This window comes from Hippocampus zosterae, chromosome 1 (genome assembly GCF_025434085.1).
Source record: "Hippocampus zosterae strain Florida chromosome 1, ASM2543408v3, whole genome shotgun sequence".
NCBI lineage: Eukaryota > Metazoa > Chordata > Actinopteri > Syngnathiformes > Syngnathidae > Hippocampus > Hippocampus zosterae.
Window position 1 is genome coordinate 36,902,548 of NC_067451.1, and position 13,061 is coordinate 36,915,608.

At 46.1% G+C, this 13,061-nt stretch overlaps 1 protein-coding gene across 2 annotated transcripts in view; it reads right to left on the bottom strand.

Moving 5' to 3' along the window:
- Positions 1-896: 896 nt before the first annotated feature.
- The window catches only part of trappc11 (trafficking protein particle complex subunit 11), a 112,385-nt gene continuing 100,220 nt past the window's right edge, over positions 897-13,061 (bottom strand). For both annotated transcript variants that reach the window (XM_052058933.1, XM_052058942.1), the window contains exons 29-30: positions 1,613-1,777; positions 897-1,275 (exon numbers count right to left, since the gene is read on the bottom strand). In XM_052058933.1, coding sequence (XP_051914893.1) covers positions 1,231-1,275; positions 1,613-1,777 — 210 coding nt within the window. In that variant the 3' untranslated portion in view covers positions 897-1,230. The remainder of the gene's footprint in view (positions 1,276-1,612; positions 1,778-13,061) is intronic.

Below are 13,061 nucleotides of genomic sequence, written 5' to 3' on the forward strand. Positions count from 1 at the left end.
CACTGAGCCAAAGGGCGAAGCTCTCAATTTACCGGTCGATCTACGTCCCAACACTCATGTATGGTCACGAGCTAAGGGTCGTGACCGAAAGAACGAGATCCCGGATACTAGCGGCCAAAATGAGTTTTCTCCGCAGGGTGTCTGGGCTCTCCCTTAGAGATAAGGTGAGAAGCTCGATGCTGCGCGGCTCAAAACACAGGTAAAATGTGTTCTCTCATGGCCGCTTGTTTTCAGTATGACGGGGAGTCAACCTTTTTTATTTACAGTCCGAGTGAGAGGCAAATCAAATGTCAGAGGGTCTTCGTCCATATTTATTATTTCATCTGGGCTGATGGAGTTTTCCGCTATCTTTGTGTGAATGTGCGGAACGAAGCAAGTTTGTCCTCATACTTAGGAGGGAGCTGCTGACACAACGTCGTGCGTGCCCCAATACACAGGCTTTTCCGTTTTATGAATCTATCACACCACGACGGCCCACCTTTAAAACCTTTGGTTGTCTTTTTACACTGGCTCAGTTCTTCTTGCCGCAGCCTCCACCTTCGCACCATCGACTTGTCTATGCCAAGATTACAGGCAGCAGCTCGATTTCCTTCTTAAACTGCCAGATTGATCGCTTTTAGTTTAAAAGCTGCATCATATGCTTTTCGTCTGGTATTCTCCATGTTGATCAGGGTTAGAAGAAAGACTGAAGTTAGGAAGTTGTGATTACTGGTAATCATACAATTTCATTGGACCCCTGTGTACTACTCATTCATTTTATTGGTCCATGTTTTTCCCGTGATGGAAAACATTTTTTTAAAGCCGCTTCATATTACACGCCGCAGTTTTGAAAGTGTGGAAAAAAAGTAGCGGCTTGTAATCCAGAATTTACGGTAATTTGGCACAGAACACACAACTGATATTTGTAGCTCTTAATGTTTATTTCAAAATGTGAAGAGTGCAAATGAAACATTTTATCATTGATTTAGCATTTCCATGATTTTAATTCAAAGACATGACAAACATTACTCCGATTCCAACACAGGTAATCTCAGGTTATTATTTAGAATGTTAGATTTTAGTGTTAAAATGACTTTGATTTCCTTCGATTTCTTCCATTACGGTACATCACCATTACAATCACAATACTGAAATTAAACATCTGAGTCTGACTGCCATCTGAGAAAAATCATACAAAGAACATCCAACATCATGTGTTCCTCTTCGATGTTCATAAAACCAAATACTCAATCAAGCTGCAGCAATGGAGTCATTGTCCACCTCTTTGCCCTGTGGCTGCAATTAAATACAAAAGGGTGATCATTAAAAATATGGCATCGAACATAAAATTCAAAGAGCAATAAAATGGGTGTACACATTTCTATCAGCCAAAACCGTATACACGGTGTTCAAAAGTAATTATCCTGTTCTAATGGGAGACAAATGAATGTTTTTTTTTCTTGTTGAAGTCTTCAAAAAAATCTTCCTAAATTATTTAAGAATCTACAAAGTACAGTATATTGATGGTGATGCCAAAATAAACAGATTTTATTTGTGCCATCACTGTCCATGAACAGAAAAAAAAAAGCGTAAAAAATATGACAGGCCAATTCCTTAAATCAAAATGTGTTACCTTCACAAAGATGCGATGGGGCAGGAAACGTCTGAGGTTGTATGCCTTGGTTGTACAGCGGTCCACACCGATGCTTAGTTGTGGTAATGTCTGGTAACCGGCAATCAGTGGATAATAGTTGTACAGCATCTGCTGTTTTGAACCAGGAAGTATACGGATATGAACCTGAACAAAACAGAAAAGCATTATTAAATTCAAGCAGGGAAAATGAGTCAGAATGAAGAGTGAAAGAGACATTGAGTGGAGGATTCTCTTCTCTCAATTCTCATCAAATTGCGATAACAGCAGTTTAAGCAGGGAAGACCAGATGTCCCTCTCCCCAGCCACATTGTCCGGTTCCTTCTGGGAGATCCCGAGAAGTTCCCAAGTCAGGTGGGAGACGGCCCTCATCCCAATGGGATATGCCCAGAGCACCTCATCAGGGAGGCATCCTGACAAATGCATGAGCCATCTCATCTGGCTCCTTGACTCTGAGCCCCTCCCGGATGACCCGGAGTTTCTCACCTTATCTATAAAGAAGAGCCCAGACACCCTGCGGAGGAAAGTCATTTTGGCCATTTGTATTTGAGACATTCGTTTGGTCATAACCCACATTTTGTGACCGTAAGTGAGGGCAGAAACGTAGTTCGACCGGTAAATCGAGTGTTTTCTCCTTACTCTTCTTTTATTTTATTTTTTATTTCGTGACAGCCTCAAAAATGCTGCTCCTGTGCAAGGGTCTGCAGATGGTCACAGTTCAAAATCAAAAGAAGCCAACGCGGTGATGACAAGTCTTTGCACGTCAATGGACAGGAAGTTCCATCGAATGGAGTTTAATACCATTCTGTCAGAGGCATCAGTGCTTGATCCGTAATTGAAAAAACTGGCCAACAATTGGGCATTAGACGAGGCACTACAGAGGGTGACAGCAGCTGCTGCCAGGTTCACCCCCACTCAACCAGCAGAACCAGCAGTTCATGAGGGAGCTGTGGGATGAGTGGCACCAGAGGAGGCACCAACTTCTGCAATTTGGCAGGTGTTCGATGACCGACGAAGTGAATACCTGGCAAGGCGAGTTCCCTCTACCGATGCGATGCTTGAAGTTAGGGCATATCTTGAAGAATCTCACATTTCAAGGGCAGTTGATTTCTGTCTACCCCTGTTTGATCAAAGTATTGGAGATAGATTGTGCATTGTAGCAACATCTGTACCGTCAGAGAGAGTATTCTCAAAGACTGGACAAATAATTACTGAAAGAAGGAACCGGATCAGCCCGTCCAAGTTTAAGTATTTAGTTTTGTTTAATGCAAATTTATAATAAAGCAAGGAGTAGGTTATGTTTACTAAAATAAAAAAGAGCCGAAAATCCCATCGCTATAACTTAGCTGTTGTCTCGGCTAGGCTACCTTAGCTGGTGTCATAGATCAAGGCACTTTGATGTGTAACGCCCTGCGTCAGCGCTGAATGGTTGAAGCCAAAAGACATGCCCGTGCCCGATAGGAGGTGAAGCGTTTCGGGAAGCAGAATCGTCGGCCACTGCGTGTAGTTTGGCTTGATGAAGACGACAGACACTATTTCAGTGGCGGCGTGCTGGGCGAGCAGGACATCGGAGGGGGAACAGCCGTGGATGATGTCGTCAAGTCAAGTTAAGTCAACAGTATTTATAGAGCACTTTCAAACAGCCATAGCTGCATACAAAGTGCTGTACATGGAGCAATTTAACATGCACAATAAACAGTAAGACAAATTGGTAATAAAGGCGGTAGAAAGCACCAAACAGTAAAACCAAGAACAAATCTAAGTCATGCTGAGTCGAATGCCAAAGAATACAAGTGAGTTTTGAGGAGGGCATTGAAGATGGGCAGCGAGGAGGCTTGACGAATGTTCAGTTGGAGGTCATTCCAGAGAGAGGGACCAGCAACAGAAAAGGCTCGATCCCCTCTGAACCTCAGTTTAGTTCTTGGTACTTCTAATAATGTCTGGTCCACAGACCTGAGGCGCCGGGCAGGTGTGTAGGGGCGGATGAGCTCAGAGAGGTAAGGTGGCGTGAGATTATTCAGAGATTTGAAAACAAATAGGAGGATCTTGAAAATAACTCTAATATGAATGGGGAGCCAGTGAAGGGATGCCAGAGCAGGAGTTATGTGCTCCCTCTTAAGAGTACCAGTCAAGAGGCGAGCAGCGGCATTCTGGACCAGCTGAAGGCGCTTAATGGAGGACTGGCTGACTCCAAAGTAAAGGGCATTATAGTAATCCAGCCGGGATGTGACAAAGGAATTACTGTCTCAAAGTGTTCATGTGAGAGGAGAGGTTTTATTTTGGCCAGCTGTCCAAGGTGAAAGAAGCTGGATTTAACAACGGCACCAATTTGCCGATCGAGTTTGAAATCACTGTCCAAATAAGGCCCAAGTTTGAGACTGTTGACTTAACATAAGGAGACAGGGGGCCCAAGTCTACAGGATGGAATGTATAAGGGCCACTGGACAATATCACCTCTGTCTTTTCGTTGAATTTCAAGAAATTTTGTGCCATCTCGGTTTTCATTTCTTCCAGACAGGATAGGAGTGGCCTTAATGAGAAGGCGTCTTTCTTGCTCAGAGGGACATAGATCTGGCAGTCATCTGCATAGCAGTGGAATGGAAAACCATGTTTCCTTAAGATGGAACCCAATGGGAGCAGATACAGCGAGAACAGCAGAGGCCCCAGAATTGAGCCCTGTGGAACACCACATGACAGGGGAGCAGTGTGTGACTCAGAGCAGCCAAGGCTGACACAAAAGGTTCTGTCAGCTAGATAGGACCTAAACCACCCAAGAGCACTGCCACCAATGCCCACCAAGTGCTGCAAACGAGTAAGCAGAATACTGTGATCCACTGTATCAAATGCAATCAGTTAAGTCCAATAAAACTAGACACACGTGGTCTCCAGAGTCATTTGCCAGGAGGATGTCATTAGAAACGCGCAACAGGGCTGACTCCGTGCAATGCATCGTCTTGAAACCTGACTGGAAGACCTCCAAGATGTTATTTTGATCCAAGAAAAGTTTCAACTGCATGTGCACCACTTTTTCCAGAATTTTGGAAATGAAAGGCAGGTTGGAAATGGGCCTGAAACTTGACAGCACATCTGGATCAAGACCAGGTTTCTTGATCAAGGGTCGGACCACAGCTTGTTAGGGAACTACACCAGAAAAGATGCTGCTGTTGATGATATCCAAGACCGATGCGCCAACACTCAGGAGAACCTCCTGAACGAAGTGCGGGGGAAGAGAGTCGCAAGGGGAGCCAGATGGCTTCGTCTGGCGAACTATATCCTCCAAAAGCGCCAAGGACACAGTTTCAAAAGAATTTAGTACAGCCGAACATGGAACATGGACAGAGGGGTCGAGATGGGAACGGGAAGGGCAGCGGTTGAGGTTGACAGAACCGGTAATGTGGCAGCTGCTGTCGGTGAGGGAATTGGGATGAACGGTTGTTCGTGAGTGAAGAGACTGCTACTCTGCGACTGCTGGCTTGAGTCGGTCGATGGAGACGGTGTCCTCATGGCCACTTATTCGGAGTCTGAAGGTCTTGTCCCCTCGGGCAATGACGGGGAAGGCACCGTCGTAAGGCGGTTCGAGAGACGCCAATCACCTGCCTTCGCATTGGGGACCATGTGTATCAGGGAGGCCCATTTGCTGCTCGAAGGACAGATGATACCGAGATGAAGCATGTGATCAAATTCAGCTTCGCGGGGGCCAGTCGCCGAAAACGCTGGAACTTGGCGGGACCGGTCGTCTTGAAGTGATGAATGACATCGTGAGGCGCTGGTTCAGTCGTCCGTGCGGGATTCGTCAGGTTCGGGAAACGCCGCAACAGGGTTGCGTACGGAAACGATGAGGGGGCAGGGAGATGGCACAGGTGCTGGAGAAAATGGTCGGAGGTGGTTACACGCACTGTCAGGCCGGTCTTGTCGTCGAACAGCTCCTTCCTGCGAATGCTGACGGACAAATCAAATCTGTGCAGGAAATCTGCACCAATGATGGGACGGGGGACATCTGTGATGGTGACGACAAAGGGGAAGCAGTGGCGAAGGCCCAGATTAAGTTTGAGAAAGCGTTGCCCATACGTCTTGATGGTGGTGCGGTTGGCTGCCTGGAGGGAGCTGGCGGGTGATGGCGCTCTGTGGAGGAGGGAGGGACGACGCTGACATCAGCGGCAGAGTCGACCATAAAGCGTCGTCCAGAAGTCCGATCGAGGACGTGAAGGTTGCGGCTCGCAGCAGAGGTGCCAGGAGAGTTGAGTGCAGCACTCACTTCCTGGCGGGTCCATTTCCCACCTATAAGCACAGTTCATGACATTTCTTCGCCAAGTCGCCCCATGTGTGGTGATACCAGCAGATGCCAGATGAGTCACCCTGGGAGGGAGAGCGCTCTTGGTTGCCGCCATGTCCGTGACTCATGCTGCGTCCACGGCTGTGGCTTCGGTCCTTGCTACGGCTCCATATTTCGGCTCGTAACTCACGGATCTCGTCCTGCATGAGGCGCTGCATGTCGAGAAACTGCTGGAAGACGTCCTTGCTCAGGGTGGTTTGAGATGCGTGCTGGACTGTGGAGACAGTTGGCTGCAGAGCGCAGGCATCGGCAACCATGTCTGCAAAATCGGCCAGTCGGAAGGGCTGGAGCTTGGAGGGGCAGCTGCCATAATCGCCTGGACCATCTTGTTGGACCAGGAGTGCCTAGCCCGCTCCTGTTCTGGTTTCTAAGATAACATCCTTTTGTTAAGTTAATGGCTTCTGATCAAAGTGACTGCTTGTGAGAAGATGACATCAACCCAGGACACCACGAGAGGGACATCCCAAGCTGTGTTTGTGGACACCCAGCAGGAGCAGTTTGATAACATCTCAGGAATTAACTGTGTGTGAAATGTGAAACTAATCCCCATTGCTTAGGCATTTATGTAATTAGGGACCCCTTCAATTCTCAATAAATAAAGAGGGCTCCGGGATATATATAAAAATCCTCATCTCACCCCTCGGGTGGTGTCCGTCCCTCATTCAGCTCGGGTCCTCTATCAGAGGCCAGGAAGCTTGAGGGTTCTGCGCAGTATCCTTGCTGTTCCCAGCACTGCACATCTCTGGACTGCAACCACTCATCTAGTTTGGGGGTCACTGCCCCGAGTGCTCCGACCACCACAGGCACGACTGTCACTTTTACCTTGCAGGCTCTCTCCAGCTCCTCTGAGCCCTTGGTATTTCTCGAGTTTCTCATGTTCCTTCTTCTTGATGTTTCCATCACTTGGGACCGCTACATCCACTACAACGGCTTTCCTCTGCCCTTCATCTATGATCACGATATCTGGTTGGTTCGCCATTACCATCTTGTCAGTCTGGATCTGGAAGTCCCACAGGATCTTCGCTCTGTCATTCTCCACCACCTTCGGAGGTGTTTCCCATTTTGACCTTGGGGTTTCCAGTCCATACGCCGCACAGATGTTTCAGTAGACTATGCCAGCCACCTGGTTATGGCGTTCCATGTAGGCTTTCCCTGCCATCATCTTACACCCTGCAGTTATGTGTTGGATCGTCTCAGGTGCCTCTTTGCACAACCTACACCTTGGGTCTTGTCTGGTGTGGTATATCTCGATGGATTGGTGCTCAAGGCCTGCTCCTGAGCAGCCAGGATGAGTGCCTCTGTGCTGTCCTTCAGGCCAGCCCTCTCTAGCCACTGATAGGACTTCTTGAGATCAGCCACTTCAGTTATGGTCTGGTGGTACATCCCGTGTAGGGGCTTGTCCTCCCATGACGGTCCCTCCTCCAGCGCCTCATCTTCTGTTCCCCATTGTCTGAGACATTCTCTGAGTACGTCTGGAGCTTGGATGTTTCATCCTGGACAGTGGCTCTCACACTCACTAGTCCCCGTCCTCCTTCCTTCCGGCTTGCATACAGTCTCAGGGTGCTGGATTTGGGATGGAACCCTCCATGCATGGTTAGGAGCTTTCGGGTCTTAACGTCCGTGGTCTGAATCTCTTCCTTTGGCCACCTTATTATTCCTGCAGGGTATCTGATCACTGGCAGGGCATAGCCGTTTATTGCCCGGGTCTTATTCTTGCCATTGAGCTGGCTTCTTAGGACTTGCCTCACTCGCTGGCTTCTTAGGACTTGCCTCACTCGCTGGAGGTATTTGGCCATAGCCGCTTTCCTTGTTGCCAGTTCGAGGTTGCCATTGGCTTGTGGTATACCAAGGTACTTGTAGCTGTCCTCAATGTCTGCTATTGTACCTTCAGGGAGTGAGACCCCTTCAGTGCGGACTACCTTTCCTCTCTTAGTCACCATCCGACTACATTTCTCAAGCCCGAATGACATCCCGATGTCGCTGCTGTAGATCCTGGTTGTGTAGATCAGGGAATCTATGTCCCTTTCGCTCTTAGCATACAGCTTTATGTCATCCATGTAGAGGAGGTGACTGATTGTAGCTCCATTTCTGAGGCGGTATCCATAGCCTGTCTTGGTGATTACTTGGCTTAGGGGGTTCAGTCCTATGCAGAACAGCAGTGGGGAGAGTGCATCACCTTGGTATATGCCACATTTGATGGACACTTGGGTAAGTGGCTTGCCATTGGCTTCAAGTGTGGTTTTCCACATCCTCATCGAGTTCGCAACGAAGGCTGTTAGGGTCCTGTTCACCTTATACAACTCCAAGCATTCAGTGATCCATGTATGTGGCATCGAGTCATAGGCTTTCTTGTAATCAATCCAAGCTGTGCACAGGTTGGTACGTCGGGACCTGCAGTCTTGTGCGACTGTTGTGTCAACCAGGAGCTGATGTTTGGCTCCTCTGGTATCTCTACCAATGTCCTTCTGCGCTTCGTTCATGTATTGATCCATGTGTCCACTTATCTTAGCCGCAATGATGCCTGACATGAGCTTCCATGTTGTGGAGAGACAGGTTATTGGCCGATAGTTGGATGGGACTGCACCCTTCGAGGGATCCTTCATGATCAGGATCGTTCGCCCTTCGGTTAGCCATTCTGGGTGAGTCCCATCCCTCAGCAGCTGGTTCATTTGTACTGCTAGGCGCTCATGGAGTGCTGTGAGTTTCTTTAGCCAGTAGGTGTGGACCATGTCCGGGCCTGGTACTGTCCAGTTCTTCATATCTGAGACTTTTTCCTGTATGTCTGCCACTGTTATGGTAACTGGGTTCTGTTCAGGGAGGTTGCTGTGCTCCTCTCTCAGGGTCACTAGCCATTGTGCACTGCTTCTCCCATATGCCTTTCCAGTACCTTTCAGTTTCCAGTCTTGGTGGGCCAGCTCTGTTGTTAGGACCCTGACACTGAGCGTACACTTTCGCAGGTTGTGTTGCGAACAGCCTGTTTATTCGTCTGGCCTCATTCTCTTTCGTGTACCGCTTTAAGCGACTGGACAAGGCTTGGAGCCTTTGTTTGGCAGTTTCGAGTGCTTCAGGTATGGTCATCTGGATGTACCTCTCGGGTATCGGCCTTTTCATCACACCTCTCTGGGCCTCCGTCAATTGACTCACATCTTTCCGGGCCGCCTTGATCTTTTCCATGGTGAACCGTCTTTTCCATGGTGGGTAACGTATCTCATGGCTTCCATGGTTGCTCTTATAGCCCAGAGTCTCCAGGATCACTGATGCTGAAGCGTATATCAGCTCATTGGTTTCTGTGATCGTTACGGTAGGGATCGCCCTCAGTGCTGCATTCACACTTTCTATGAGACTTTCAGATGGTACTTCACATAGCCGTTGTAATCGGTTTCTAGGTTGCCCAGCTTTCATTCTCGCCATGATCTTAGCTTTCAGGTCAGTTGCTGCCTCACTCAGCATTTCATTCATTGGGGCTGGCCACCCAATCTCATCATCTGCATTCATTGGGGCTTGCCTCCCAATCTCTTGTATGACCTCCTCCTCTGATCTAGCAGCCTGGGGCCCTTCACCATGGAAACTGCGTTGTACCTCATCAATCTCAAGTTGTGACAGCAGTTGCCGTTTGTGGATGTTGGAACACTGAGCTACTAGTTGTTTCGTGGTCAACCGTGACTGTGGGTTTCGAAGTAACCATTTAGCCCACATTCTCTGCATGTAACCCCTCTGACTAGGGTTGCTTGAGTAGTAGCATTCCAACAGAGCCATGTTATCGCATCTCGCCCATCTCCGCTTTGTTCCAGTAGCCCATTTTTCATCAAGGTGCTCTGGTTCCCCAGCACCTGACGCAGACCTTGTTTGGCCGGGCGACGTCTGATGTCATTCGTTTTATTGTCTCTCATCATTGTATGAGGTAGGCATTAGCGTGAAGGATCTTGCCCAAGGACCCACACTGGATGGTGTTATGTGCTCATTTTTGCCCCAAGCGGGATTCGAACCACCGTCTCCCGTATGCCAAACCGATGCCTTACCAACTGAGCTATCCAGCCGCTATATATATATATATATATATATATATATATATATATATATACACGCACAACAGAGAGCAGCGGACTATTGACTGCTGAGTAGCGCTTCGCTCGAGTGGCGTTGCTACATAGGCACCCTCCAGAATTACCTTAGGATGAGGCAACGGCAGAGCTCACATAGCGTGTGAGCATTACAGCATCCAAAAAGTTAAGTGAAAGCCTTATCACACAAATAATTGCTTTCTTTAAGAGGCGTGAAGGTGAAGCATCACGTTTCACCCTTGCGAAGGTTGGCACTACCACCAATCTTCGTGTATGTGACTGCCTCAGAAGATATGGACAAGAGAGCAAGGCCAAAAACCCAAAAGTGTTGAGGTCAACAAAGTTAAGGAAGCACATTGCTACCTTATGTCAGCTTCTTGACCTCAATAATCAGGAACTCAAGCAAGTTGCTCATTTTATGGGACATGACATTTGAATCCACTGCGAGTATTATCGGCAGACAGATAAAAATGTCCAAGTGGCCAAGACTGGATAAAATACTGTTTCCGATGGAACGTGAGACAAAGTCCCTGAAGGGAGTCTGCAAACATTGAACTCTGTTACCACTGGTATGTAAATTCATATATTTTTTAAAGTCATCCCCTTCCATGTATTCCTTTCTCTATGTCTTTCTGTTCACTGAGAGCTAAGTTGCAACAATTATCAGTTAAACACCAATGGTCCCAGTTTTACTGTGCAGCCTCTGGCACCTTTAACCAGAATTTTTTTTCGTATGGTAACAGTACACAAAAGCACACACATATGTGGTGTATGTCAAATTTTTGGGGTGATGTTGCAGCATCATCACACGTGTTTTGTTCTGACACAGATCTGTCTTGTGGATTAAAAGTAACGAACAATGATCAAAGACAGATGTCTTAATCAGAAAGGGACTTAGTGATACAATGTGATAGACACCGTTTTATTACTACAGCTGCTGAGAAATTATGCTACAGTGGGCGACTGGTTAGCATGTCGCCCTCACAGTGCAGAGGTGCAGGGTTCGATTCCGGTTCCGGTCTTCCTATGTGGCGTTTGCTTATTTTCCCCACCCCATACCTCCTATTTCTGAGATGCATATGGAAAGACCTTGACTCTGTCAAAACATATTCTTTTATAGATGTTGGGGTGTGCCAGAAGACAGTTAGAAGACCACCTGTCAAGCGAAAAAAGAACATTGGGCAGACATAGTGTCTATGGAGTCTATAACATTGGCACAAGTGACATGTTATGGATCTGGCATTAGTAAGATTTTTTTCTTACTCCAAGTCCTCATTGTTTTTTTGTACATTCCAATATATCAGTAATTACAAATGTGTATCATCAAAGCATATTCACCCAAAGTACATTATATTACAATTTACAGTCTATGACAAATCTTTCACAAATGGACAAAAACTACCGTCAACGTCAGGAAGCTCCACCAAACCAAAATTGCAACACTTCCAAATGATGATGCTGTTGATGAAGAGAGCAGTGAGTCAGAGCATCGTAAGTACAACTCAAAATCTCATTTTCATCACCATTATACTAACATACCAGCTTTCTCACAAGGAGAGGACAGAAAGATCTCTTGGGAAGGCCAGAAATTAGAGTGCAGTTCCAAAAGAACATAGTGAAATTGGTAAAATGAATTTATGTTGAATAGATCCATATAACAATATAAGAGACTCAAACTGCACAAGTCATGTGTGTGACTTGCAGATGAACAGACCAGTGGTTAAAGTCGTGCTGCAGACTTGTATACTCACTTGTAACATCGCCTTCCATTTCTATTGTATAGCAATTTCTGATACAGGGTTAATATGTAATTTTGCTATAGTAAGACATGATTGTAACTGAAGCCAATAAAAAAAATCTGACCAAAGAGAGACATGCAGGATTTCCCAAATTACATTTAAAAGTGTGTTTTGTTATATGTACTTCAAATAATATATTCATATGTGCCAGCCATCATCCAACCCGGTTACCCTCATGAGGGTCACTGGCATATCCTAACTGACTTTGGGCAGAAGGCGGATTACACTTCAAACTGGTCGCCAGCCAGGCACCTGGCACACAGAGACAAACAACCTCTCACATCCACATTCACACCATCACTTACTGATCCCACACAGGTCAGGTGAGTATACCACAACAACATCAGCGACTACAGGTTACATGTTCGACACATGGCATTTGAATGAATTGTAAAATAATGAATTTAAATGCAAACAAGGAAAACGGCTAATACAATGGGAGGGGACAAATTGTTAGATAATATTCACCACATATGTTGCTCTGAAATCACCAGTGGTTCATTCTTTGATTGTAGCTTCTAAACATGAATGTCAACAGCGTTGGTGGATTATTTGCAGATAGATAACTCATTGTTCCTCAAACACACATTCACAGTCAGAATATTTGGCCATTTCAGCAGCTGTTTTACCTATTCACAAAGACTGCTTTTCCTGTATGTGCTTCACAATAGAAGCCTTCATCTGGTTCACAGATCCATCCATCAATTTTCTCATCTTATCCTTACAGAAGTCGTGGGCATGCTGGAGCCTCTCCCAGCCATCATTGGACAGTAGTCAGAGTACACCCATTACTGGTTGGCTCCCAATTGGGGGGCCAACATAGACAAACATGACTTTAAAGACTTAACTTTGCAAAAAACATGAACTTTAAGGAAATTGAAAATTTAAAAATAGAGTAAAGAGTATAAGACTCATGAATCATACCTTGAGTGAACTTGCTGTTGAGGCGTTTTAACTCAATAAAGTTTATTTAAGGTAGATGCCTAAACCATGTTTTATAAGTAGTGAATCAATGCATTTTAATATATTTTTTTCTGTTCCAGTCATCAGTAAAGTCAGCGTTCAGATGGTAATACAACTTCAACAATTTGTATTCAACTAATCCGCAAATAAACCCCTTTTGAGATTTTTTCCCTCCAGAAATGGAAAAAAAACAACATAAATAGAAACCAAGACCATGGACTCCCAAGAAAAGAGCTGCAGTCAAACAACACCTTGACAAATTCATCGCTTGAAAG